This window comes from Candoia aspera, chromosome 3, assembly GCF_035149785.1.
Source record: "Candoia aspera isolate rCanAsp1 chromosome 3, rCanAsp1.hap2, whole genome shotgun sequence".
Lineage (NCBI taxonomy): Eukaryota > Metazoa > Chordata > Lepidosauria > Squamata > Boidae > Candoia > Candoia aspera.
Genome location: NC_086155.1, coordinates 79,711,373 through 79,737,793, shown reverse-complemented (window position 1 = coordinate 79,737,793; position 26,421 = coordinate 79,711,373). Strand labels below are relative to the sequence as shown.

Sequence of the window (26,421 nt, the reverse complement as noted above, 5' to 3'; positions counted from 1 at the left end):
TGCTAACAAGAAACAACCCCAACAGTTCAGAGTCTGGGAGCCAAGGAATATGCGTAAGCTAGTCCACATTGTCTGCTGCTTACATTCTTCACCTCTTGGCCATAAAGAACATTATAGCATTTCCACACATCTGTACCAACAATATGCCTCACCAATGGCAGTTCTGACAACACAAAACCCAGGCCATTTCTGTTGCTGTGTATATCCCTGTTGTCCATAACAGCAATAGCAGCTTGTGTATCTTTCAAATGTTCCCTTTCTGGTGTTGCTATTAGCACTAAGAAGCTCAAAGCAGCAATGCTGTAGGTATGGGAGGACCTTTGCATTGGATGGTATTTTTATCTATCCACACATGTGCTCAGCTGAACCATTTTGTAGTGAACTGGGGCAGAGAGGTAGCTTCAATGACCATCCCTTGCTTTGGTAGTGTTTCTCTAGAGCATTGAGAGCTCATTTGCCCTAATTCTCTTCTTTCTTCCTTCCCTTTAGTGTTATGGTCACAGCAATTCAGAAATAAGTTTACCACTATGGTATCCACTCAGCCTTCTTTATCTAAGCTGGTTCCTGTATCACCATAATGATAGGACACTATGGACATTTATTTGCCATACATTTTACCAAACTAATTCATTTTTGTGCAGGAGGATAGAAAAGAAAATTGGTTAATTCAGTATCAGTAAAACCCTAGAGGGCAGGATGGTAAATTATTAGCCAGTTTGGAAACATCAAGCGTAAGCAAAAATATAGACATGCCTGAACTTCAAACATTTGAATATTAGAATAGAACTGAAGAAAAGAAAGACAATTCATTCCTCTGGCTTCATTTTATAATCCTTGGGAACTGACAGTCTGATTGTCTGAAGTGCCTTTAAAGCTTGAGAACAGAGAGAGAAAAAAATGTTTTGTATTCTGAGTTAAAAGCAAGCACTCTTCTTTATACCAGAATTGCATCTGGATGGAGGAGATCAAATGTGGCTTTTCAAGAACCCAAGCAGAGAGTTTTGCAACATACATTAAAGTTCATGATAGGAGTTTCCTACCACTGTCACTTTGCAAGACAATACCTACACAAACATATATGAAAAGGCCAGCACAAAACAGGGGAGAAAGCCTGTTCATTTCTGTTTGCCCCAGTTCAATTTTCTATGTTCACAGATTTGGGGTAGTTAACATTTGTTCACTCAGCTATACCAGGAAACAAAACTGAAAATACATGTTTACTGTATGTAGTTACTGGTTTTTGTACAGTAATAAAATGTTTATTGGTATACTTGACACAACTAAGTAATACAGAGTATCAAAGGTACTTGACTCTGGCTTACAGTAAAACACACACACACACACACACACACAACTGAAAGGAGATCAGGGAATCCTAAACTAAAATTTTTGTTTGCAAAATCTTAGATTTGCAATGAGTAATAGAGGATATTTACTAATAATTATATCTTTAGGTAGATATTGTTCTTTCCAACCCAAGTATGCTGCAACTACAGCAAACTGTAGAGTTAAATATACAAAAGTCATTCTACCCCAAGAGATGATATGCAGGTGGAAGATTAGGGCTTAAAGGCACTTCTTCACCATCCCCCCCAAGGTTGTTCTTCACCATGCCCCCCAAAGGTTATTCTTTATAGCGAGGCTTTCTCCTTCCATCAAGAATGCTGTTGCAATGGACACAACTAGGATGTTATTGCTGTTTTGGAGTGCTAATGCCACATGAACAGTAGAACCAACTATTGGTCTAGCAATGAACAGTTTTTTGATACATACAAGCTTTGCTATGTTTAATCAAAATTTAACCAAAATAAATAGGTTTTTGAGCAGCTGTAGAGCGAAGAATTTCATTTACAAGGTTAGCTAAAATATTTGCTTTCCAGACTGGAATCTTAAAGATGACTGAACCTTCTTGTGTACCAGTTCTGCCTTCAGTGCTTGTAAATCAGAAGTTGCCTGTTTTTTCAACTACAAAAGATCCAGAGATATGAAAGGAAGAATTAAATTACAACCATTATTTTATAGATAAGAGTCAACTTTTATGTGTTTAACAAGCACAGTCTTGCTCTTTAAACTTTCATGCCTAACCAGTTAATGCCTCAGGTGATGGCAGATCTTAACATACATAAGGCATCATGTTTGATTTGACATAAATGGGAAATTGGCTAAAGAAACATCATACTGTAGATTGTATTGCAGATCTGTGTTTCAATAACTCAGTCTCCTGTTCATAACATTTTTCTGTCTATGGCAAATGCCTAAACTATTGTTATTATGATCCACATTATTTGTACAGTAGCATCAATGTGGAACATGCTTTATAAGCAAATAAGCAAAACCTGCCAAAAAAGTATGCTTTGTGAGGGATCATCCGGTACCCAAGAAGAGTGAGCAAAAGCACTCATGCCTTTTGTTTCTGATTTTAGCCTCCCATTGGTATAATCCACTGTACACAGGCAATAAGACCCTACTAATGTAGAAGGCCTTCTTACTTGGCTGTGTTGGCTCAGGATGAGAATTGCAGGAACGTGTTTGAGGAAGGCTTAGTTCTATGATTGGTTTGACATGAGAATATAAATAACAGTAAATATCATTTTTTTACCTGCCACTCGCCTTTCTACTGAGAAATCCATGACCAGCTTCCAAGGACTTCCTCAGGTCACAATTTCAAGACCATTGGAACAAGTGATTTATTGACACACTTTTAATTAGTGTAAAATTATTTGTCAATATTATGAGTCAATTATGTGTCACTGAATCTACAGTGCCGTATGAGTGTATGCACATGTGTGTACATATGAGAGATGCATTATATTGGCCATGTTTAACGCCTCCTATTAATGGCATCATGGCATCATACAAGCACACAGTATTAGATGTATCACAGAAAAAGGAATTTCCCTTCTAGAGTGGCTCTTCTTTTGCACTTTGAATGCTTTCAGATTAATGAGATCCTTTAAATTAAGATAGTAATCTCCCCATGGCTTCAAATGCTGCAAAATTCTATTAACAGGACTCCTCAGAAATTTCAAAATCCTTGCACGATAGTGGTTGAAGGATAAATTTAACCACTACCTGATGGAGGCTACCGGAAAGAAACAGCATTGGTGTTCCATGCAGCTGGTGTAATCTTTAAAGCCTCATTATCCACGCACTAGTCTATACTGATGTGCAGTATTTGTCTTTTCAAAGGGTAGTTAGTACTGGCATGGAGATAGAGATCATGTATGCACTAGCCCCATGGCAAGAAGTTACTGTTGATGAATGGAAGAGTGATAGGGGACTAATGTCTATAGGCAATTTTCAGCAGTATTTCCCCATGTCACAAGCAATGCCATCTTCTAAGCTTAATTCCTCCCTTTATTTTTATTTTTTTTAGTCCTTTCATAAATTATCAGTGAAGCCTATATGTAGTACGTTCAAAAGAAAATCACGGTTGATTCAATGTATGCACTTATGGGAGCAAATGGGGAATCATTTACTCTAACTTGTTGATGTAAGAAAAAGAGAAGCAATTTTCTATGTATAATAGAAAAATAGATAATTTACTGTTGCAAGAATACTATCGTTTGGGTTTCTGAACCAAGTAGCATTAGATAAAAATGTTTCTTCTGAGAATCAAAACAAAGTACCTAGAGTGGAATAGTGATAGCCACCTGCAGGAACATTGTTAAATGGAACCAAAAAAAAAATGCACATTTGCACAGAGTCCAATACTTCGGTGATTCCAAATGATAGTATAACCAAAACAAACAAAAAACGCCCCCAAACCCAAGTGAAGATTCCTTGACTGAACAGGAGTGTGTACTCCTTGGATGTCAGCTGTCTGTGCCTCATTCTCAGAATATGTCTCAAGAACTCAAACTATTGCAAAGCTAAAATAAATATTTCCCCTGATTTCCAATTGTCTACTATTTGGTGTATTAAAGGCCATTCTTGAGATAATCCATTGATGATTGTTACTGGCTTCACTGATTGTATGTGCATGTGTGTGTGTGTGTGTGTGTGTGTGTGTGTGTGTATGTATGTGTGTGTGTGTGTGTGTGTGTGCGAGTGCATGCACATGTGTAATAAATTAGTACAATACCTTGATTTCTATGACAAGCTTCATTTTGGCATTATCTAGCTTTCTCTTTAGCTGGTCAATCTCATGCTGCAGAGTTGTAATCTGGATTATTACATTATTCTATCAAACAAACAAACCCCCAAAATTGATTTAGAACATAACTTCATATATAAAGAATATACTCACTCAGCAATGTAATTATTACTCAGTGATATAAGTTAAACCGATGCCTAGAGGCTGTCCAGGCACTTATTTTTAAATATATATTATTAATTCCTTTAGCACTCTGAACAGTTCTCTGTGTCATCCTTCTTCAGAAGAATGTAGCTATTAGGTTGGTACAGTATATCTCACATAGGTGGTCAGATAATGGATTGACCACAGAGCAGAGCAGTGCTTCCATACACTGGCTACAAAAAGCTAGGTCAATATTTGAATGTTTGTCTTGCTATGGCCAGCCTAGATTTACCCAGTTAAAAATAATTTAACCTTCCCTTGTGAAACTGCCATTATAGAAAATCTGAGAGATTTTATTTAATAGGGAAAACGTAGCCCTGCAAAGGTGAGAGTGACCCACCAGTAATCTTACTGCCGCATTCTAGACAGTTGTAGCTTTGGGTCACCTCCAAAGGTTGCCCCAACTAAAGTTTTATGCAGATGTTGAATCCAACTGTGGGACTGAATAGACACCACAAAGTAGATTTTCAGTACCATCCATAGAGTTAGTAGTCAATAAAGAAATATAAGGCATACAGCTGCATTATATGAAATTATATGAAGTTTAACAGGAAGATAACCTGAACAATGGGAGAAAGTTTACCATGTGGGAAAAAAACCTAGATAGAACATTTCTTAGACTAATTAACCAAATTGTCTTGATATCTGGAGGGCATGATTCATATGGCAAGCATTTAATTAATTTAAAACTTTAGTCTCATGAATTTTATTGCTGAACCAGTAAGGAAAATATCTTAGGCACACCATGTTATAATGAAAGAATGAGGACTTAAATAATTTTAGCAACATTACACTAATTCAAATCAAGGGAAAAGAACCTGCAGAATAGTTTCCTTCATTTTTGTCTACGGTACTTTATCTTCATTAATTAGAGTGATGATATATTTACAGTAATTTATGTTAAATCATAATTAGAACATAAATATAGTCATTATATAAAGGTAAAGGTTTCCCTTGACATTAAATCCAGTCGTGTCCGACTCTAGGGGGCAGTGCTCATCTCCGTTTCAAAGCCGAAGAGCTGGCGTTTGTCCATAGACACTTCTGTGGTCATGTGGCCGGCATGATTAAACGGCATGATTAAACGCTGTTACCTGCCTGCCGAAGCGGTACCTATTGATCTACTCACATTGGCATGTTTTCAAACTGCTAGGTTGGCAGGAGCTGGGACTAGCAACGGGAACTCACCCCGTCATGCGGATTCAAACTGCTGACCTTCCAATCGGCAAGCTCAGCAGCTCAGCGGTTTAACCCGCAGAGCCACCGCGTCCCTTATTATATAACTTGCGTTTAATTTCTGCACACTTCAGCTTTGGGCATTTTTAATGTATATTGACAGTCTGTTTAAAACTGCATGATCATCAGATTCTAAGATTCACTGTAATGATTGACAAAGCTTAGTTTTTATGGACAAGGAAGGTTAAAAAAAATTAATTACCTTTGAATTGGTGGTTTGTCTTAAATTATTTCGTTTTTTCTTGGTATCTCTAGCTTCTAGCTGCCTCAATAATTTTTGGTGGTGAAGTTCTAAATTTTCTTGCAATTTATTTAAAACTTCCTCTGAGGAAATTGTGACTTTCTTCATTTCAAAATATTTTTTTTTCCAGGAATCACGGGCTGCAGGATTAAAACAATATATTTACAGTAAGCAGTAAGTTTCCTCAGAAAAGGATTCCAATTCAATAGTATTTATTCCAAATTAATGTATATGGGTTGCAGCTAAAGAACCAGGGAAGTATATATTTGTTTCAACGTAATTAAAAGTTGAATAATATTTTTTATAAATCTCAATCCTGATGTTGGACAAAATTCAGTTTTTATAGTTGTTGGTCAGTGAAAAAATTGGATCTATCAACCTAGAACATACCATAGCATCTCCTGAGCTTGTGCTGTTCAATCAAAGTTTTCACTTTTTTAACCAGTTCCTCTCTAGTCTTTTCCAGATGCTTTCTTTCTGTCTTGGAATGTTGCAGCTGCTTATTTAATTCATTGCCTGAGGAAGAAGAAATCCCATATTTATTATATTTGCAAAAATTAATAACGAGAACATTTCTGAATAAGCAGTTTCTTCACAAAGAGAAGCCCAAAATTAGAGTTAAAAATGTGTCATTCTCCTATTGGTCAACACAGGCTTGATCCACAACAATAAAATAAAATGTACTCGAACCAAAAAAAATTTAGTGCTTGGTGCTGGGTTGAAAAAGATAAATATCTTGGATATTCTCATTTGAAGCAACTGTCTGGCATGTGGGATTTACATAAACAGATTACCCAGCAGATAATCTGAAGGGGCGATGACAGTGCCCAAACTTGCTCTATCAAGAATTTCTTCCCATACTTTGGATCATGAATTAAAGATGAAAAATTCTACACATTGACTGCTGTAAGAACAAATATGGGCTGCAAAAGTCCAGAGAACCACAAGATGGCAGCAAAGAATTGGCGTCTTCTGTGCTGTTGTGAGACTAGGCTGAAGCTGCCATAACTAAAGATGAAGCAGGCACGTAAGCAGAGAGGACAAAGGCCAGGAATCTTGTCTAAAAGATCCCTTCAGGGAGGTAGATAAGAAGGAAGCAAGTCATTAAGGAAACAAAGGAAGAATGTCACCTGAACCAGACAAAGGAAGTTGGGCCTGAGCACATGGAACCCCCCCATCCCATCAACAGCTACTTTGGGGGATAAAAGGGGTCCCAGAGCCCGCCCACTCCTTGAGTCCTCTTTGGATCCAGACTTGGCAGCTTCTGTCCCTCTAGCTAGTGCCTGGCAGCCTAGCTGAGAAGGAGGTGGGTAAGTGTGGGTGTGTGTGTGCACGCGTGTGAGAAAGAGCAAATGTACCTTGCAACCAGTAAAGTTTTTGCCGTTACTTTAAATTCACTAGGTGTCCATGTATTACAAAGAGCCTGTTGTGCCTCAGCGTTGGGTTGAAAGTTATTTGTGTGTGTCCCTAATTACTTCCCGGCTGTTGACCAGGGCTGGGTCTTGTCTGCTCAAGCTGCACCTATCTGGAAAACCCAGGTTGAAAGCAAGGGGGGCTGACAAAATCTGCGTGCCCCGACAGGCTGTGAGTGTGTGAGTGAGTGACCATAAGCTGAACCTGGGAGCGCACATGTAACACTGCCACCTACTTCTCATCCGAATTTTTGCACCCCAATATGATAACCCTGAGCTTAGTAGATGATGGAGATGGTTGCTAGACAAATTCTACAGCTGTAAAAAAAATACCCATTTATCCTTTTCCAGAAGGCACTTAGACAAAGAAAAAGCATGAAGTACATTATCAGAATTACTGTCGTAAGAAAATTGCTGACAATCATAAGTTACCTTTTAGAGGCTTTTTGATTATGTTTAGGAGACATGTGAATACATACCATTGCTTTCCTTGCCTTCAAGTAAACCTGATCTCCTCCTTTAAAAGTAAGGGTTAGGGTGTCAAACCCCTAACCTCACAAGAGGCCTTGGAAAGATTTCCTCACCTTCTGTTGGAAAACCTTTGTGAGGAAGTTGAGCTCTATGTACTGAGACAGCCAGAAGAGGTGGAGTAGGAGGGGAAAGATACTGACTTGGATATGCAGAGTCATTTAGGTTATTCCCATTGGTCTAGGATCAAATAAAAATGTATCAATGTTCAATGTTAGTTTTAGAATATAAGAAGTAGGATAGAAAGACTGGATTTGGTTCTAAAGAAAAGGTTGCCCCTAAGTTCTCTCTTTCACTCAAGACTTTTTTTCTACATGATTGTCTCTACAAAGAATGTTTCTCTCTGCTCCTTTCAGAGCTACTTGTGAAATGGTGCTGAAACAAATGAAACTTGCAGAGGAACCTGGGCATATTTCAAGGCATGAGCAAAGTCACAGACTTTGCTCATGCCTTGAAATATGCCCAGGTTCCTCTGCAGGTTCTGCAGCCAGAAACCTCAAATTTCACTTTGGCTCAGAGCACATCCCCAGAACATAAAACATAAAATAAGCTGGAAAGGCATTTTAGTGATAATACACTGAATAAATACTGAGATTTAATCATTTATTTATTCAATTTGTATAGCTGCCCATCTCAAACCAGTGACTCAAACCGATGAACAATCATAAAAACAATTAAACAAAGCACAAAAAGAAATTAAATACAAACAGCAGCCAAGAGATATTATAATCCATTGGTGTTGGCACAACCAAGAAATGGGGCCCTTCACGCACTTGGGACCCCAGCCCTGGGCACGTAGCCAGGTCTTTAAGGCCTTCAAAAGGCCAGCAGGTTTGGGGCGATCCTAATCTCAGAAAGGAGGATGTTCCAGACAGCAGGAGCAAAGAGGCAGAAAAGGCACATCTCCTGGTCCCTGCCAGCCGACATTTCTTGGCTAGCAGGACCCAGAGCATGCCCATCCTGCTGGACCGGATTGGATGGGTAGAAACAACTGGGAGAAGATGGTCCCTCAGGCAATATCCTAACAACAGTACAAGAATGACTAGAAAAAGAAAAAAAATCTTTTCCATGGAAATCACAGCAGCAGGTAGTTTACTAACAATTATGAGAAGATCTCCCAGCAGGGCTGGCTCTTGCCTAAGGCTCATTAGGCACCAGCCTAGGGGTGCCAAATTTTAGGGGATGCCAAGACTTCCGAAAAACACAATAAAAAAGTGAAAAGCAGTAACAATGCACTCTGTGAGGCAGCAGGCCTGCTCCAGGGTTAAATATAATTTTGCAAAATTGCTGCCATATGACAGCAATGGGTGCTGATATAATTAAATTATTTACTGTGTAAATAGGGTGAAAATGTCCAAGAAAGGGAAAAAAAACATTGTTCAGGACTGAAAATCATAAGTGTAAGATCAAAAACTTGAAGAAAAAAAGAAACAAGAAGGCACCTTTCTGAAATTCCTAATGAAATTGGAAGATGAGCCAAACCTTAGGAGACACTAGAAGATTACTTTGACTAGGGCAAAGTTCTAGATCTTCTTGTTTAGATTTTCTTGAGTTATATAGCAAACCTTTTCATTTGAGTCATCTCTTTATTGTTAAGAGGGCCTAATCTACTTTAGACTTTGAATGTAGCCCAAAGTGGTATTAGTCCTACACAAACAGGCATAGGCTTATTCTGTCCCTTATCTGATACTCTATGTCTGCATATAGATAATATTATATCTATACTGTATGCTTCTATTATATACAGAGAGAAAGAGAGAGACAAAGTACTCACTGCTTGTAATCTATGCCCTACTTCAAAAACATTGATTTCAAACCAGTTCAGAAATCGGCCAGATATGAAAATGATTAATCACAAGTGTTATATGTAATTTCAATAGATCTTAATAGTCAAATAAATTCAGCCCAAACGACAGAAATGTGTTAACAATCCATTTTAGCCAGCTCAGTTTTTGTGCTAGGCTCCTCTGAAGAATCTCTGGGAACATACCTGATTATTCTGCACATCAGCAGGGTCTGCAACAGTCTTGGTAATTCCAGGATGCTGTTGGCTAAAGATGAAATCAAGGTAGAGTGTAACAGCTACATTAGAAATAAACCTCTGATTAAACCTGTTGGGGCTGCAAGTTGGTTTGATTGAGTTACTAATCTGAAAAATAGGATAGTGAAATCAGAGTGGGAGAGTCTTTTGGTAACAAACTGGATTAACAGCAAGTATTCCAAGGATGCACTAACCTCACACACAGGAAATTAAGCTAGAAGAACAAGTTCACATGCTTAATTATATTTATCTGAAAGCTAATTAAAGAGTTAGCTTTTCCATTATTCAATATGTTAGAAGTTCTTAATGTTAAACATTTTTTGATTTTGATTTTAAAATTTTAATTTTAAACTTCTTAAAGTTCTTCCGTGACTGACATTTAATACTGTCAGCAAAAATAACATACATATTTCCTTACCTCCGCTTATTGGGTGAGTATTCCATGTCTCGGTCTTCCAAGGATTCGGGGATTCCAGAATCAGCAGTCGTATGCCTTCTCATTCCAATCCCTGTTAAATTCCCTCCATTTTGTGTATTTGTGTCCAACATGAGAGAAACCTCTTCTGCATCTAAAGTCAAAATATTATCTCTCTGTATATGAATGTGCACATACAAATACACATAGAGGAACACAAAAGTTTTTCGTCTGTCAATTGCCAGCTAATAGCCATAATACAGAGCAAAACGGGCTATTTTCTGGTAGACATCAAAACAAAAATGTCCCCCACAATTGGAATAAACAAGAGTTCTCCAAAATCTGCCTATTATCTGTACTTGCAAGCTTTTGTAGATAAAGTTAAGATCTCATCAGATTTACATTGTCCACGCCTGGATTTGAAGGATCACAAACTTAGTGTAGTTTTATATGCTGCTTTTCTCCTAATAACATCAACTATCTTATGGTTCTCTGTCACTCTATCCCTAGTTTGTTGTGATATGAATCAGACAACTATGGTTAGTCCTAAACCCCAAACTATAGGCACCATTCCACTTCAAAACACCATCTCAACTCACAGGTTGGAAGTTAAATCTATAGTAATCATATTTTGCCCAGTTTTAATATCATTGCAAGCAATGGTTAGAGAAGAGAGAACTGGCATTTAAAAGGAGAAAGCAGAGATGGAAAAAAAAAAAATAGTGCATGCACCTGCAGCTATATCCAATCCTTTAAACAGCAATGCTTTTGATACTTTTAAGACATGGTTTCCACAGGCATTTTATAAGAGAACTATACCAACTTTAATATTCCCCTTGATTGCATGATGTTGCTCTCAGCTTGTCCCCAGCTCATGATTTAAACAATCTTCTATGATCAGTTTGTGTACCAGTAGTTATCCCCCATAATTTAACACTGTTGCACCACACCTTCTAAGTGAATAAAATGTGTATTATAATACTTGGCTCTTTATTAACTTGGAGGTGAAGACAAATGAACGGTTGTGAGTGTAAACAAATGCATATTTGGGGCAAACTGGAAGGTGCTGGCATGCACCCTCCACTCCAGTCACCAGCCAGATCTATCACAGCCATTTCCCCCCTAGATTTTGCCTTCCAGCAAGTGCTATGTAACCCCTCTCAAATGTCTATTTTTTAAATCAAATCTCTCTAAGCTTCCAGCCAGGTAGTGGGGAGGAGAACAGATGCCTTCCATGTGAGGAAGAAGAGGGGGCATATTTTGTTACTGAATTAATGAGACTTCTGCATCCCCCTTGACCACATTATCATGATTGTGTCTGCCTCCCTCCTTTCTAGAACTATTTCTGCCCTATGTGTCTCTAATGTTATTATCCAAAATAGAGTCCTTTTGATGCTGTTCATTTCATTAAAAATAAATTGTAGAGACACATTTATGACTGGGAATCATCTTTCCATATGTTCCTTTATTTCACTTTAGTTTGAACTAGCAGGATGCCCAAATGAGGTTTGGGAAGAAAGGCAGACAAACCAGCCTATAGAAGCCAACAGGAGCCAACAGGGAATCCTAAAACTGTGGCATTGGGTAATAACAGTCAATCTACCCCATCTATACTATAGTACTCTGATTGATGGATAATGTTAAGTGATACGCTGAAAGGGGTGATGGCAAATGTCATGATCACCGTTGCGATGCTTGTGACATCGCAACGGCTCACATGACAATGCAGGGAAATGGGTACTAGGCAGATTAAGGAAAAAGGCAACTAGCTAACGAAAGCAACAGGTGCTGGCAACAAAGTATCAACTCTAGCCAGAGGCAGGGAAGAGAGAGATACAATTTTGCAAAGAAGGTAATTGACAAGTCCAGACCATGAGGCGCGCCCGAGCTGTCAAAGAGATTAGGAACCTGATCGCCCAGCAATGAACCATCACCGGCCGGGGAAACAATCAAGGAAACGCCCGGAGCACAGGAGGGGCTCCATGACCCCTCACCTACCGGCAACGGAACCGACGGGGCTTGGGGCGCACCCGAAGTAAGGGGTGGAGCGCTGACCGGCGTGGGCTATTTAAATCCCGTTCCGGTGCGCTCCACTCACTCTCAGCTTTTCTAAAAGGCATGCATTCTGTTCTATCAATAAAGCCAGAACCTAAGCCCACGCTAGCGTCTGTGTCTTTACTGGTTAGCAGGCAGAGCCTGACAGCAAAGCAGAGGAGAAACAATCACTGTGCATATAATGCCTGACACACCCTGGAAAATTGGACATGGTTTGACAGAGAGTTGCAGTAAGCACAATGGAGGCATGATAGAAATGGATGATCTGAACAACCAATTTCATGATGGCATTGTTTTGTGGCAAGACAAGGAAAGATGGATAGTGGTTTAACTCAATGTACTTGAGCTGAAATGGCACATAAAATGAACACTGAGTATGAACTTGACCCCACAACCTGGTACAAGATGAGGTCTTCTATTCCCTCCAAATATCATCTACTAACTACACTGCACTTACCCATCTGAAGTAAAAATGGAAATTATCGAAGTACAGAAAAGCACTAGAACATTGATAGGCAAATGGCTCCCAACCAGAATCCAAGTGCAAGAGAAAATCTTGAGATAAAGAAGTGTTAAGAACAACTAAAGAAAGCATGCAATATGTTTTAATAAAAGGAGTCCAGCCCTGAAGCACAGAAGGATGCAAAGAGCAGGAAATGGGATGTGGGCGGGATCTAAGCCATCAATTTACTATTTCCCGGAATGCATTTTCCTCATTTTACACCACTGTAGTCTATAGAATCTATTTATTCAATCACATCAAAAGCAGAAGTGGTCACTTCAAGATTTTAATTTGGTCTCATCTTAAGGACACCTACTGTAAGTATATTCCCAGTAAAGCCATCAGCATATGACAGCTGGATCTATTCCACAGGTCACAAAGAGCTTCATTCAAAGAATTGATTGCAATCAACATATTAATGAAATGTTCTTGCACTTGAAATATCAATTTTATGTATTATTTATCATTAGGTCTTAGAAATGCCAGCTCCTTACAGAAAGCGTACATTAGGACAACAACAGACAGCTGTAACCAAATAAATTCCTTACATTGCCAACTGCAGGTACAAATGCAAATAATAATTACACGCAATACTCAGTGAAATAAAGTATACCTTTTGTGTTCTGTGGGGTGTGATTTAATGGAAACTGGTTGCTTTCCTCCTTTTCATGGTTCTGATCTATCTTTGGAGATGCAACCTTCTTTTTGTATTTTTCAACCTTTCCTGGAATATCATGCCTTTCTGGGGTTGGGCTGAGAGTCTTCTGATGCATTTTCACTGATGCCAGTTTCTTTGCAGGGTGCTGTTCTGAAGAACCTGACGATGGAACAGATTCTGTTTTGTTGATGTTACAACTGATTTTGCCTGAAAAATGACACAATGATTAAGATATAGAGATTGACATAGACAATATTGTATATTTCAGAGTACTGTAAAATAATCGACTTAATCATATCATTTTGATTTTATTACATGAAATCAGTTTTAGTTATATGAGCTGTTTTACTTTACTTATATATAAAATATATATAAATATATATTTTATTAATTATTAATTAGGCACTAATCTGTTTATTAGTGATTTTAACTTCACCTAAGAAAAAAGGAATATAATTTTTAAGATAAAGGGAACATGATATTGACAAAACATAATACCAATCTTTTAGATATTCTATTTTCTAGAATATACATGAGAAAGATAAAACAATCAAATCAGATTAACAGACAAAAAAGACCAAAGTGCAAGTGACCCTAAGATGCTTATATAACACAGCTGAGATGTTAGACACTGCCATAAATTATTATAAATTATATAAACTTAAGGCGATCCAAAAGTCCCGTTGCTCAATTATTGACATGTTGCTAGAAAATACTTAGCTACCCAAGGTTCCATGAGCTCATGTAAATCAATTATCTCTGCTATAAATGCAACAATATAGAAGTGGAATTTTGGGAAATAAGACAAAAGAAAGCAGAACAGGGAATGATTGCTTTAGACTTAATAGAAAAACTAGATATATCTTGTTTGAAAAACTACAATGACTCTCCTCCCATTAGTGCAAAATATTGTTACCTTGCTTATAATTTGACTTTTATAGCCTTCCATTTAAATTCTAAAGTCTCACCTTTCCTTTGCTGTGAACTATTTTTTCCTTGAATACTTTCATTCTTTTCTTGCTCAAAGCTTTGCTTCCTTTGCAGAACTGGAATAGTTTCCTTTTCATTCCATCCAGAAAAATTAGCTTTTTTCCGAGTTTGACTGAGATTGTTTTTGAAGGAGCTATCCAGCATTGTTGGGTTTGGATCATCATCAGGATTTGGAGAAATTAAACTATGTGGTCTTTCATATGATGCATATGTAAGCACATATTCTGGATTATTATGGTGTTTCTCTGGAGTTGATGAAGAAGATGAATAAATACTTTCTATTCCTGGTAACAGATACAGTTCTGGATGAAATGCCTGCAGTGTAGAAGATGGAAGATATAAGAAAATTAACTTAGAACTAAGAACTTTAGCTTTGTTCTTAAAATTGAAATAATAACAATATACTGTACATACATATGGAGGAGCAAATGATTTGAGCTTCAGCTCCATCTCTTGTTTTGCTTTCACCTTGGAACATTACAACAAAGACAATATTATCAAAATGCTTTCAATCTTCCATCACCTTTATTTATAGAAATTGGGCAAAATTCCAATTTCACATGAATAAAAATATGATTTTGTCTCATCCTCCTGCAGTTCTGTTAAACTCTAAAAATTTACCAGGAACATGGGTTTGAAGACCCTTTGGAGCAGTTATGTTTTCTTCTCCAGTAGAAATTGTCCCATTCATAAAACATTATATATTATTTTAAATGTCATGTTCAAGTGTTAGCAGAAACAGAAGATCATTGTAAGGAATATTTGTATAAGATTTTTATTTATTTATTTATTTATTTAGACATTTTGCTTTGGCAGGAATTGTGTTATTACATTGTTTTATTGATTTTTAATTTTAGCATAACATTTTATTCTTTTCAATGTGATTGTTTAATTTGTGTAACCTTCATCCTTTTTTTAAAAAGAGGTGCTTAAAAAATCTTGTCAGTGGATAAACTTCATTTCAAATCTGTTGTTTATCAGATTAATCAGATTCATCTCAAGAAAATACCTGTTTAAAGCCAATATACAGTTGCTACCTATATACTGTGCAGTTCTGACACATTTTAAAAAATAAGGAATAGGTTCTTTTGAAAAGGAAAGTAAAAGATGTTCTTAAAATGAATTATTTAACTTGACGAATATAAAAATAATATTGCTGATTCTCGTAAAATAACAGCAACTGTTTTTATAGTGTTTTCTCTTTTATGAGGGAAAAAAAAACCTTGGAAAAGTTTAGAGCCCAGTACAAGTAGAATTTAACAAATGTTTACTCATATACATATAGCTGCAAAGTTGCTTTCCAAATCTTACACATCAACTTCGACATTCTCAAAAGGATGCTGACATTATTTGTAAAAGCCTGATTTGAAATGTATAAAAATAAAGCGTACACAATCCTAAGGCAAGCGTTTCCAGCAAATTATTCTTTGCAGATTGGGAGCATACCTTTGGAACTTGCACGATGCCTATTCCCATCTCTCTTCCCCTAGAGTTTTTCCTATCATGGTCTTTCTATAGTTAAGTTAGCCATCCCCAATTTAGTGCTGTCAAATGTGCTGCACTTCAATATCTAAATTGTCCTGACTACTTGGAATTACAAGAGATACAGTCCAACATAACTGGATACATAAAATCTGATTTATGTATACAGGGTTGTTGTGGGGAAAATAGGAGGAGGAAGGAATATTAGCTATGTTTGCTGCCTGGAGTTATTTATAAAAATAATAAAGGTGGGATAAAAAATAAATAAATAAATATTCACAGACATAAAGCATGGTTAACAGTAACTAGTTTCAGTATCAGTTAGGAGTTTAAAATGTGCTTTTAAGTGGGTTTTGAGTATTGGTTAATACTGACCCTAATTAGCACTATAATCAACATCAGTGGAGATACCTCACTATATTACTAAACACAAACCTCTCTGTTCATGAGGCTAACTGATTTACAGAATAGCGTAGTGAGTTGTTGAAACTAGAGACAATGGATGACATATTCTTTCAGCCTTATCCAATATGGCATCCTCCGGAGTCAATGTGGTGTAGCGGTTAAGGTGGATTTTGAACTGGAAGCCACATTGTAGTCCACTTTCAGACATAGAAACCCACTGAGTGAGTTTGGGCCAGTTATTCTTCCTCAGCCCATCTACATCATGGGATTGTTGTTATGGAGAAAATAGGAGGTTGTATACATCCCACTTCAAGCTCCTGAATGAAAAGTGGATATAAATCTAACAAATGAATGACCTCCCAGAACTCTTGCCAACAGGATCATTAGAATTGTGCAGTGCTTTGGACCTGACCCTACAGATCTGTTTCAAAGCATGTGGGAGTGTGAAGAGCATGTGGGGGTCAGTCTGCAACTTTTAAAAAGTATTGTGTATTTTCCCATGACTGTGTGTAAAAGATATGGTAATTCCAAGAGTTGTAGACTGCTGCTATATTTCAGCCCCATGTGATCCAAAGGACCTTCTTGGAATCAAATCCAAAGCACTGCAAAGCTGTAAGAGTTACTCCTGAGAAGTCTGACAGTGCCCAAGTTGGCAATGATTTCATTACTGCTATGGCAGTGAATTGGATTGCAACTGGATTGCCTACAAGTAATGAGCTGGCGATACAAGCATCCTAGTGTGTCACTTTTGTGCTTGTTTTAAAATTGTTACCATAAATAATGCATGCCATTGTTAGGCAAATAAAAATTTAGTCAAGGTTTAAAATGGAGGCAAGTGAAAAAGGGAAGTATGGCTGAATATGATTTGTTGTGACAGCTTTACTGATTGTTACCAGGACACCCACGTGAGTCAGATTTTTCAAGCAGGTTTTCAAGGGGGATGCATAAAACATGATTGCACATTTATTGTTCATATGGAATAACTTGAAAAGCATGGCAGATCAGGCAGTCAAGGAATCATCTCGTGTTTCCCACAGCTAAGACCAGAAAAAGAACTGGCAAAAAGACAACTGGGGCAGTAAAATATAGCAAAAGCAACAGAAATGCCCTTAGCAGAGAGAGTTCTAGAAACTGAAAGGAAAAATGACATTATTTAACTATTCAGTTTCAGAATCATTACCTACCACTGCATCAGTAATTAAAAACAAAACACTATCTATGTGTTTTTAGAATGTCTCTGCATCTGAATTTAATTTATTAAATTTATATGCCACCCAATTCCCAGCAACTCATGCTATAGGAAGCTTAACCTTTCAGCGTCTCTCAAGGTTCTTATGAAACTATATACTATTCACAGAAAAGAAGCCTTTTAAAAGAGAGCAAACCTTTTGGTTACTTAGGTTTTTCATTTCCTTTACAAACCAATTAGAACATCTTAACTGATGAAATGCTCTTGGAGTTACATTATGCAACCTTGTAGAATTCTAACATGTAGGTTTTGATACTCATTGTGAGGGGAGAGACCTCAGGTACTGTTCTTCTTCCCACGCAATAGCTCATCAGGCTTGTTCTGAAAACTTAGTTCATTATTTTTAAACATTATTTCATTACTGAAAATAGATATTGGATGTAGCATGAAAAGGGCTGCCATTCAGAAAGAGCACATCCCTTAGACATATGTGATCTCTGACCCATTAGCAAAGAAATATGCTGCACCGTAGCTATAAAACAGATTATTTAAAAATATATTGGCTTCTCCATTCCTACTGCTCCTTCGTTGTATAGCTTCATTTTGAAATATTTTCCCCAGGATTATTACAGGCAACAGAAATTTATAAATATCCAAATAATTTATAATATAATAATATAATAACAATATAATACACTAATATTGTTATTATAATAATATGATTATATTATAATAATATAATAAGTTATAAATTGTCATCTACATGGTGCTTAGCAATTGCCTGTGGGCATTCTACTCCATGAAATTCAGGCAGAATGTAAGGACATGTCACTTGTTGCCAAAGTTAGTTTCAGATCTCCTTTAAAAGAAGCCTGCAGCGTGGTTAATAAAATGTCAGAATATATTGTCTCACATGGTATTACCCAGAACTCATTTTGCCAATATCATATTATAACTTTTGTTCCTGGGTGGCATCCTTGGATATATATGTTGATAATCCTGTATGGCAATCAGAAAAGAAACATGACGTAACTTACCACCACAAGTCTCTCTCCAATACATTTTAGAAAGATATACTTATCTACTACTGTATCGTCACCAAGGTACTCTCCAAGGTGTTCTCTTAATGTTTTCAATGTCATATGAGGTGACACCCTAGAACATCAGATTTTATTAATGCATTAACATGAAATATATGACAACACCTATACTGTACAGTATTTAGTTTTGGAGAGATGGGAATATAAAGGGAATATAACATACACAGAAGGCACTTGAATGAGATACAGTTAAAGCTGAAATGTAATTCCTGTTATGAAACTGGAATTTTTAACAGCATTCAAGATTGCAATGCAATTTCATTGAGTCTTGCTCACATTTTATTGAAATAATGAAAAGATAGAAAGCCTAAAATATAAAATAGGGCATAATGAGGTAAAAAACTCTTTGGATGCATACCTGTTTGCTTATAGCTATCACCCACATTCTAAGAATGAATTTGCACAGTACAGTCTCTGTGGTTTGATATGATAGAGAACCAGTTTGGTGTAGTGGTTAAGTTGCTGGCCTAGACACCAGGACACTGTGAGTTCTAGGCCTGCCTTGGGCACAAAGCTGCCTGGGTGACTTTGGGTCAGCCCAACCCACCTCACAGGATTGTTGTTGTGGGGAAAATAGGAGGCAAGAATATTAGGTATGTTCGCTGCCTTGAGTTATATATAAAAAAGGCAAATTAAAAATTAGTAATAATAAAGGATGAAGCTTTACATTTAATGGATCATGTTTATTGCCATAACCTGAATCAAAACAAAAAAGTAAAGTCTTATCTTCTCCAATTTTTTTCATAAACTCAGTTAAATGCTTAAGTGATTTCAATTTACAAATCATGTATAAAATATGTACCAAAAAACCCACTTATATATAATCATCTCAGGGTTCCTCAAATGTTTATTTGTGGCTTAATTATTGAAACTTACATTATTTTTCTGAGACCTCTAATACTATTATGGATTTTCTAATACAGAATTTTCTAAATATTGATTGTAACAAAAGGAAATGGTAAAAATACAGAATATTATACCTATTTATTCCCAATGATTCAGTCAGGTTAGATTATGAACAGTTGAGATGGTGCTGTTAATTTCACATTTAAATAGCATCATTACTAAAATTACTGGTATTCTCAGTAGTTTTTTAAACTATTACATCAATATTTACCTTTTTTATACCCTACACACTATATTATAATTATTGATGCAGGAATGAATCACATTAATAGGATATTAATCAAATCAAATCAGCAACCACTAAAAGTGACTAGGATCTTGGAATGATAAATAGGTGGGTACAAGTTCTGAATGTAATATGACTATTAATCTAACTGAGGATAACAGAGTTGGGAGTTAACTTTAGTTCTAGTCTTTAGTAGGATTAGCTGGCTGGCCAGCTGATTACAAAGGTGAGAAGGTAAACAGCCACATCTGCATAGCATGTAAATCTTCAAATCAGGGACCCCTGATCTGAACACCTATCCTGGGTTCAGCAACCAAAAGGTGCTCTACTGGGTTAAGTCCACGTGACATGGGTGAGGCACACACACATATGTATTGGCCTGGGTTACCCAGGTACCTCCATTACAGTACTGTGAGGATAATTCACCTCTTTTAGAGATAACATTACTTTCTCTGAAGAGCTGGACCAACTTGAGAGCCCTAGTACATTTGTTTCTCTCACAGCCCCAGCAATAAAACTGCAGCCTTATATTCCCACTGTCTAAACTCTTAACTCTGTGTCTGGTGTCTGCATTTCTGAATCGGGAGGGGGACAAGGGAAGTGGTACAAATGTTCTTTGTCACTTTGCACATAAAGCCCCCGATATTTTATTTTGCAAAGCATGCAAAATGTTTTCTCATACTCTTCTATAATTAGGAAATTGTTAGAAACTGGTGTCTTTGGTAAGCATCTTGATCTGTCTGCAATTTATGCTCATTATTCTTCATGGAAATTTTTATATTTTATCAGTACAATCTACTTTTACAAATGATATATTATAGAAATGGTCACACTGTTCAAGTGAAATATATTATTTTCTCAATATCAGAACAGTCCACCACTATGAAAATATTTCTGTGCCACAAAATACTGATTTAATGTGCTAACTTTCCTGCATAGGAATTGTGAAAGGTCCCCTGTGCAAGCACAGAGTCATGTCTGACCCTTTGGGGGGATGCTGCTTTCATGACGTTCTCTTGGCAGACTATAGCAAGGTGGTTTGCCATTGCCTTCCCCAGTCGTCACCTTCCCCAGCAAGCTGGGTGCTCTTTTTACCGACCTCGGAAGGATGGAAGGCTGAGTCGACCTGAGCTGGCTACCAGAGAATCCAGCTTCCGCTGGGACCGAAGTTGGGTTGTGGGGAGAGTTTTGGTTGCAATGCTGCCGCCTACTACTCTGCGCCACATGAGGCTGTTATGCATAGGAATTACCAAAGCATAAATTGCATACAAGAGAGCAATAATTCCAAAATTATCCCTTGATAATAAATATTGTCTCCCTAGTTCCATAAAGCCATACTATAAATTATAACCGAGTTCTGTAATCCTTCCATTTTTTTTCACAAGAGGCTGAAATACTGTAATGAGTAAAAGAACAGAGAGTTTGCTTTCCTTCCATGTTTTCCATTCAAAATTTATTTCTCTATGGAAGAAGATACAAGGTACATGAATGTTTCCGTTACAGAGAAAAACAGCTTGCATGAGATTTTAAGCAGGAAGGAGATCAAAGACTTCTGTCTCCTACAATTTCATTGGTCTTGATTTCAAATGGTCATAGCAGTTTTTGTTTTTTCTAAAGAAGTTGGAAGATTCATAGAAATTCCCTATCAAATATTTAGTCCTTGGAGAGCTGTAACATTTGTGTAGGACAGGCAAAGTGTTTTAAGCAATTGCTAAATAGTTATACAGAGAATTGCTATTGTTAAGGCGGGACTATTATTATTCTATTGCATCTCACCTTATAAATCCAGCTGAAAAGAATTTGCTTATCACTTCTACAGGAATTGTATTCAACTTGAAATTCCACACTTCTTCCGGAACATAAAATACATGAAGCTCTAAAAGCTAAAAATATATAAAAAGAAACTGTTTAGCAATTAGCATGGCCAATTTTAATAATGGATAGAATATCTGACAATACAGTAGCAATGATTTCTTCTTAAGCAAATTGGTGCAAACTATAAAAATGGAATCCATCATGCCATAAATGGACCCATAATTTTTAGAGCCTACTGTTTTAAGTATTTCCCTCACTCAAAAGTTGCATGCAAAAATGAATCCATTTGGGAAGTTGCATATAAAAAGTGTATCTCTTGTAAAACTTACAGAAAAGAGATTAGTTGTGGAAATTGTATACAAAGATGTATATTGAGGTGGCAGCAAGTAAAATATTCTGACAGAGATAAATATTATGTACAAGCTGGCAAATGAAAATATGGGCCATGTGATACTTTTGTTACCAGTTTGGAACTAGAATCACTCGCATTCATTTTGATTTTGATGCCATAATGGTTACAGACCTGGTGGATGGAAATTTGATCTATTTTGTCCAGTTAGATAATTTAAACCCCAAATAGGGACAAAATCTTTGACAAGATGAGACCTATTATGCATGCTTGATCCTTGCCTTTCTAGTAGTAGTCATTCTTGGGGATGGCTGGTCCCTAAAATGGCCCTCATATACACACGAACTGAATTAGAACTTTCATTGCCATCTGGATTTTATATTTATATCTTGTATTTATATTTAATGTATTATTTATGGTTTTATTGTATTTTAAATCCTTTACCTTTATTGTAAACTGGCCAGAGTCCCTCCTCTGGGGGGAGATGGGCGGTGGCAAAATTTGATAAATAAAATAAATAAAAGGTGAATGATTTGGAGTTGTCCCGATTGTTGCTTTGCTGCATGGTGTTAGGAGGTAATGTTAAAGGTCTCTCTCCAATAGAAGAGAATATCTGTAGCTCAGGGTTGAACTGTGGAGTCCTTGGTTCTCTCTGAGCTTGGTTCTTTCCTTGCAGACATTTCATTACCCAGCTGGGTGACATCATCAGTGCTAGTGAGTGTGGGATTTGCTCCCTGTTTATATACAGTAGCTTGCCCTGCCAGTGTTGGTGAAGGTGTGGTTTTCTCCTTGGTAGTGCCTTGATTAGGCATTGTTTTCTGCTTGATTCCCTGCTTATCTGGGTATTGGCTGCTGGAGGGGATGTGTTCTGGTTTCCTTCTTAGCTTTTTGTTGTCTCTCTTGAGTGGTGTGTAAATATGTTTTATTTCTATGTGTTTGTTGATAGCTGATTTGTCTGAATGCCAAGCTTCCAGGTATTCCCTAGCAATTTTTGATTTGGCTTGGTCTAGATGCTCACAGTTTGCAAGTTAAAACTGTGGTTGAGTCTGTCCATCTGTCCACGTGTTGTGAGATTAAGGAGTTTTATTGTGTCTTCTGACTGCTAGCTGGTGTTCATCGATGCACCCTGCTAGTCTTCTGCCTGTCTGTCCTACATCGTGGCTATTACAATCCTTCACTGTAAATTGTAGATGACTCCTGTTTTTTCTTCTTGGGCTACTGGATCTTTTGGATTACTTAAGATGTTTTGAAGGGTTTTGGTTGGTTTGTGTGCTACGGTGATGCCGTGTGGTTGTAACAGTCAGTTGGTAGTTTCTGAGATGTTTCTGATGCATGGCAGTTTATCCTTTTCATAGCTTGTGTAGGTTGTGCTGTAGTGGGTTGAGTGGTCAGGCACTTTTTGATAAAGTTATGTGGTATCCATTTTGTTGGAAGGTGTTGTATAGGCAGTCTATCTCCTTGTTCTATTATATGAATTGCTCTTCCATTACTGTGGAGCAAATCTTTAGCACCAACTTCTTGTAATTTATCTCTGCTGCATAGCTGTATTCTGAGTTGATGATTGATGACACTAAATTACTATATAGCAGTTACATTTAGAATAAGGCAAGAATTGTATTGCATTTAAAGATTCCACATTGGATTAAACTGTCCTATACAATTAAAATAGAGGAGTGGCAAAGCTGCTTAATGCCAAAATAGTGCAAATGAGAGATAATATCATGAGCTGGAACTGGGTTTAAAACTCTCTTGGTCTCTTGTTATATATCTTATTGCTAAATGTCAGTTTCAAAGCCCATGTTTTGATGCTTACATGAGAAAGAACAGTAAAAAATGCATGGTTAAGGTTGCTTGAAGGTAAACTAAAAGAAAGGATAACCAGTTGGTGCCATGAAGAGTAATTTATTATAATTTCCTAATAAATATAGAAAATACATTTTTGTTAGTATGAAAAAACTTTTCCCCTTTAATTATAAAACTTATTTAATTTTTATCCCACCTTTATTACTTTTACAAATAACTCAAGGCGCCGATCATACCTAATATTCCTTCCTCCGCCTATTTTCCCCATAACAACCACCCTGTGAGGTGAGTTGGGCTGAGAGAGAGTGACTGGCCCTAGGTCACCCAGCCAGCTTTCCTGTCTAAGGCGGAACTAGAACTCACAGCCTCCTGGTTTCTAGCCCATTGCCTTAACCACTAGACCAAACTGGCTCTTTCAATTAATGCAGTAACAACAGTAAAGTATGAAACATCCAACTCTCCATGCCTCTTAAGATTACTAATGGTGTGAAGCTCCACAGGTGCAGGATATTAAGAAAAAATCTCTTAATAAGATAATAGTTTATCTTATCCTTGAGGTTTCCCAGGTCCAAACTATACAAGGCTTTCAACTTAAGAACCACTATCTTAGATGTTTTCCTTCAAATTGAAACTGATTACACTAGAACTTTTATTGCCTGTATTCAGATCCATTACCAGGGAAAGGAAATTTGTGAACAAGGTACTGATGAACATCAACTCCAAGAATCCTTTCACTGGCCATGCTAGCTGGGAGTATTGCAAATTGTAGTCCAACCACATTAGAAGAATCATACAATCTCCATTCCTCAGCTAGGTGTTATTTTTAGTACATAATTTCCTTACTTAATATTAAATTATGAAAACACAGCTTTGACATTTCTGAGAAGCTATTCCTCTCTTTACTATGCATATTTGTATTATAGTTCCTGCTAGTAGTGCTGAGTCAGACTCAGCAATAGTGCAGCTGCTCCCAAGGCTGCACTAGAGAACTTGACACTTAGGACATTCTGTTGCTAACAGCTTTTCAGCTCTATTAGTCAAAGAACACTGGAATGAATCATTCCTGGGTGTGCCTAGTAGCAGGTGCAACCATATTAACTGAATTATTTCTGACTGCAGGACCAGGACCCTGTACTTAACGTTAAAATGGTGCCAAATAAGAGAACAACTATGAAACCAATTGTAGTCCGGGTGGAAAAAAACTATGGGAGTCAACTGAGTAAAAACTGGAAAATCTTGATCATTGTCTATGTGTATAATCAGCATAACTAAATAATAATAATACTTACAAATATTAATTGATTATAGTTTAAAATTAGCCTATATGTAACTTCCATTATTGACAATAAGAAAGGATTAGAAGTGGAAAGAACGTATATATATATATATGTATATGTATATGTATATGTATATATGAGTAATTTATATGGCTGCCCATCTCACACAAGGCAACTCTGGGTGGTGTACAACAATTAAACAAAAACAGTGAATAAATAAACAATCATTATAAAAGATGAAAGTGATTATTAAAAAAGAGTATTCTCAAAAAAATTTAAAATATACCAACCTCGCAGAGAGAGCAAGAATGTCACTCATAATAGAGCCATCTCAGAATGTCCCCCGTTCCCAAAGACCCCCAGGCCTGACAACATAACCAGATCTTGTGGGACTTCCTAAACGATAGCAAGGAAGGAGCAAGCCTAATTTCAGGGGGGGAGAATGTTCCACAAGGAACATTATTTTTATTCTTATCAACTAATAGCAGAAAATATTGCATTACAGCATACACTGAGCATAACATCTATCAATGGTTACTACGATGCATTATTTCTCACCTCTGATGTACGTGGTCTGATTTGATTGGACAGCATATTCCTTGATGTCTTTTTTGCTTTATACAGAATTCTGGATATTAGCTGTTTTTTAATCACATATTTAAACCCAAGCATTATTTAACACTGTATTGATAAATCCTGCAGGTATTTAAGATGCAATATTCCACATTTTAGAATTGTTTCCATATCCTGCAAATGTTGAATGTAAAACAGGGACAGCTTCAGGGCAGGAAAAGACTTTCTTTCTTGTTAACCTGAAAATTAAGTGAAAGGATCCAAACATTTGCTAATAAGAGCTGAACCACCTTTGAGGTGACCACTCCCTCTGTATAAGTAAAATCACCTTAGTAACACAATGAAGTACTTAGCCAGGACTGTGCACCTGCGATTTGCTGCAGTAATCAAAGTCTGCTTTACTTAATATTGCTTACATGGAGATACGTGTTTCAACATGTATTCCATAACTTGGGCAGTGCAATTTAGGGAATGTAAGGCTTTGATCAGAAGTTCATGTAAATATTTACTTAGTACTATGAAGAATTAAGGATCGGACTGCTTCTTTTCCTGTTTGTTTCCCTTCAACAGCAGCAGTAATTATATCTGCTTTATTGCACATTGACTAAAATGGGCCTTATATCTACCTTAAAATGTATATTTGACCAGACAGGGGTGAATATCAGCCAGCCTTAAACACAATATTCTGGTTCATACAACATGCTCAGCTTGTGCTTGTTTGTTTATTTAATACCCCACCAGACTCCTGCAGGACTCTTAGCAGATTACAGGAATAAAACCACCATTAAAACATCCACAGTCAGCATTACAATGCATACATACATTCCTAAAAACATATGCAGTAAACCAAAATCCCAAACACTCTCTGGATCAGCTCTCTTTTTAACTGGTTCCAGGAAGCAGTTCAGGTAGGGACTA

The 26,421-nt window shown here is 37.0% G+C and overlaps 1 protein-coding gene across 1 annotated transcript; it reads right to left on the bottom strand.

The window, feature by feature from the left end:
- Nucleotides 1–1,171: 1,171 nt before the first annotated feature.
- SPATA1 (spermatogenesis associated 1) lies at nucleotides 1,172–26,421 on the bottom strand. Its single transcript, XM_063299865.1, has 13 exons — nucleotides 25,489–26,421; nucleotides 21,463–21,569; nucleotides 18,492–18,609; nucleotides 14,793–14,846; nucleotides 14,357–14,693; nucleotides 13,344–13,595; nucleotides 10,177–10,327; nucleotides 9,708–9,768; nucleotides 7,774–7,897; nucleotides 6,168–6,293; nucleotides 5,739–5,917; nucleotides 4,085–4,183; nucleotides 1,172–1,965 (listed from the first exon to the last, which is right to left on the bottom strand). Exons 1-13 carry the CDS (start codon nucleotides 25,600–25,602, stop codon nucleotides 1,861–1,863), a joined length of 1,827 nt encoding a protein of 608 aa, XP_063155935.1. The 5' UTR covers nucleotides 25,603–26,421; the 3' UTR covers nucleotides 1,172–1,860.

Bases quoted from the DNA above. Each gene is read 5' to 3' on its own strand.
- SPATA1 (XM_063299865.1), bottom strand. From the start codon at position 25,602: ATGCTTGGGTTTAAATATGTGATTAAAAAACAGCTAATATCCAGAATT. The intron at 14,694-14,792 runs GTATGTACAGTA...TCTACACTGCAG, and splicing joins AATCATTTGCTCCTCCATAT to GCATTTCATCCAGAACTGTA. The intron at 7,898-9,707 runs GTATGTTCCCAG...ATTTGATCCTAG, and splicing joins CTGATGTGCAGAATAATCAG to ACCAATGGGAATAACCTAAA.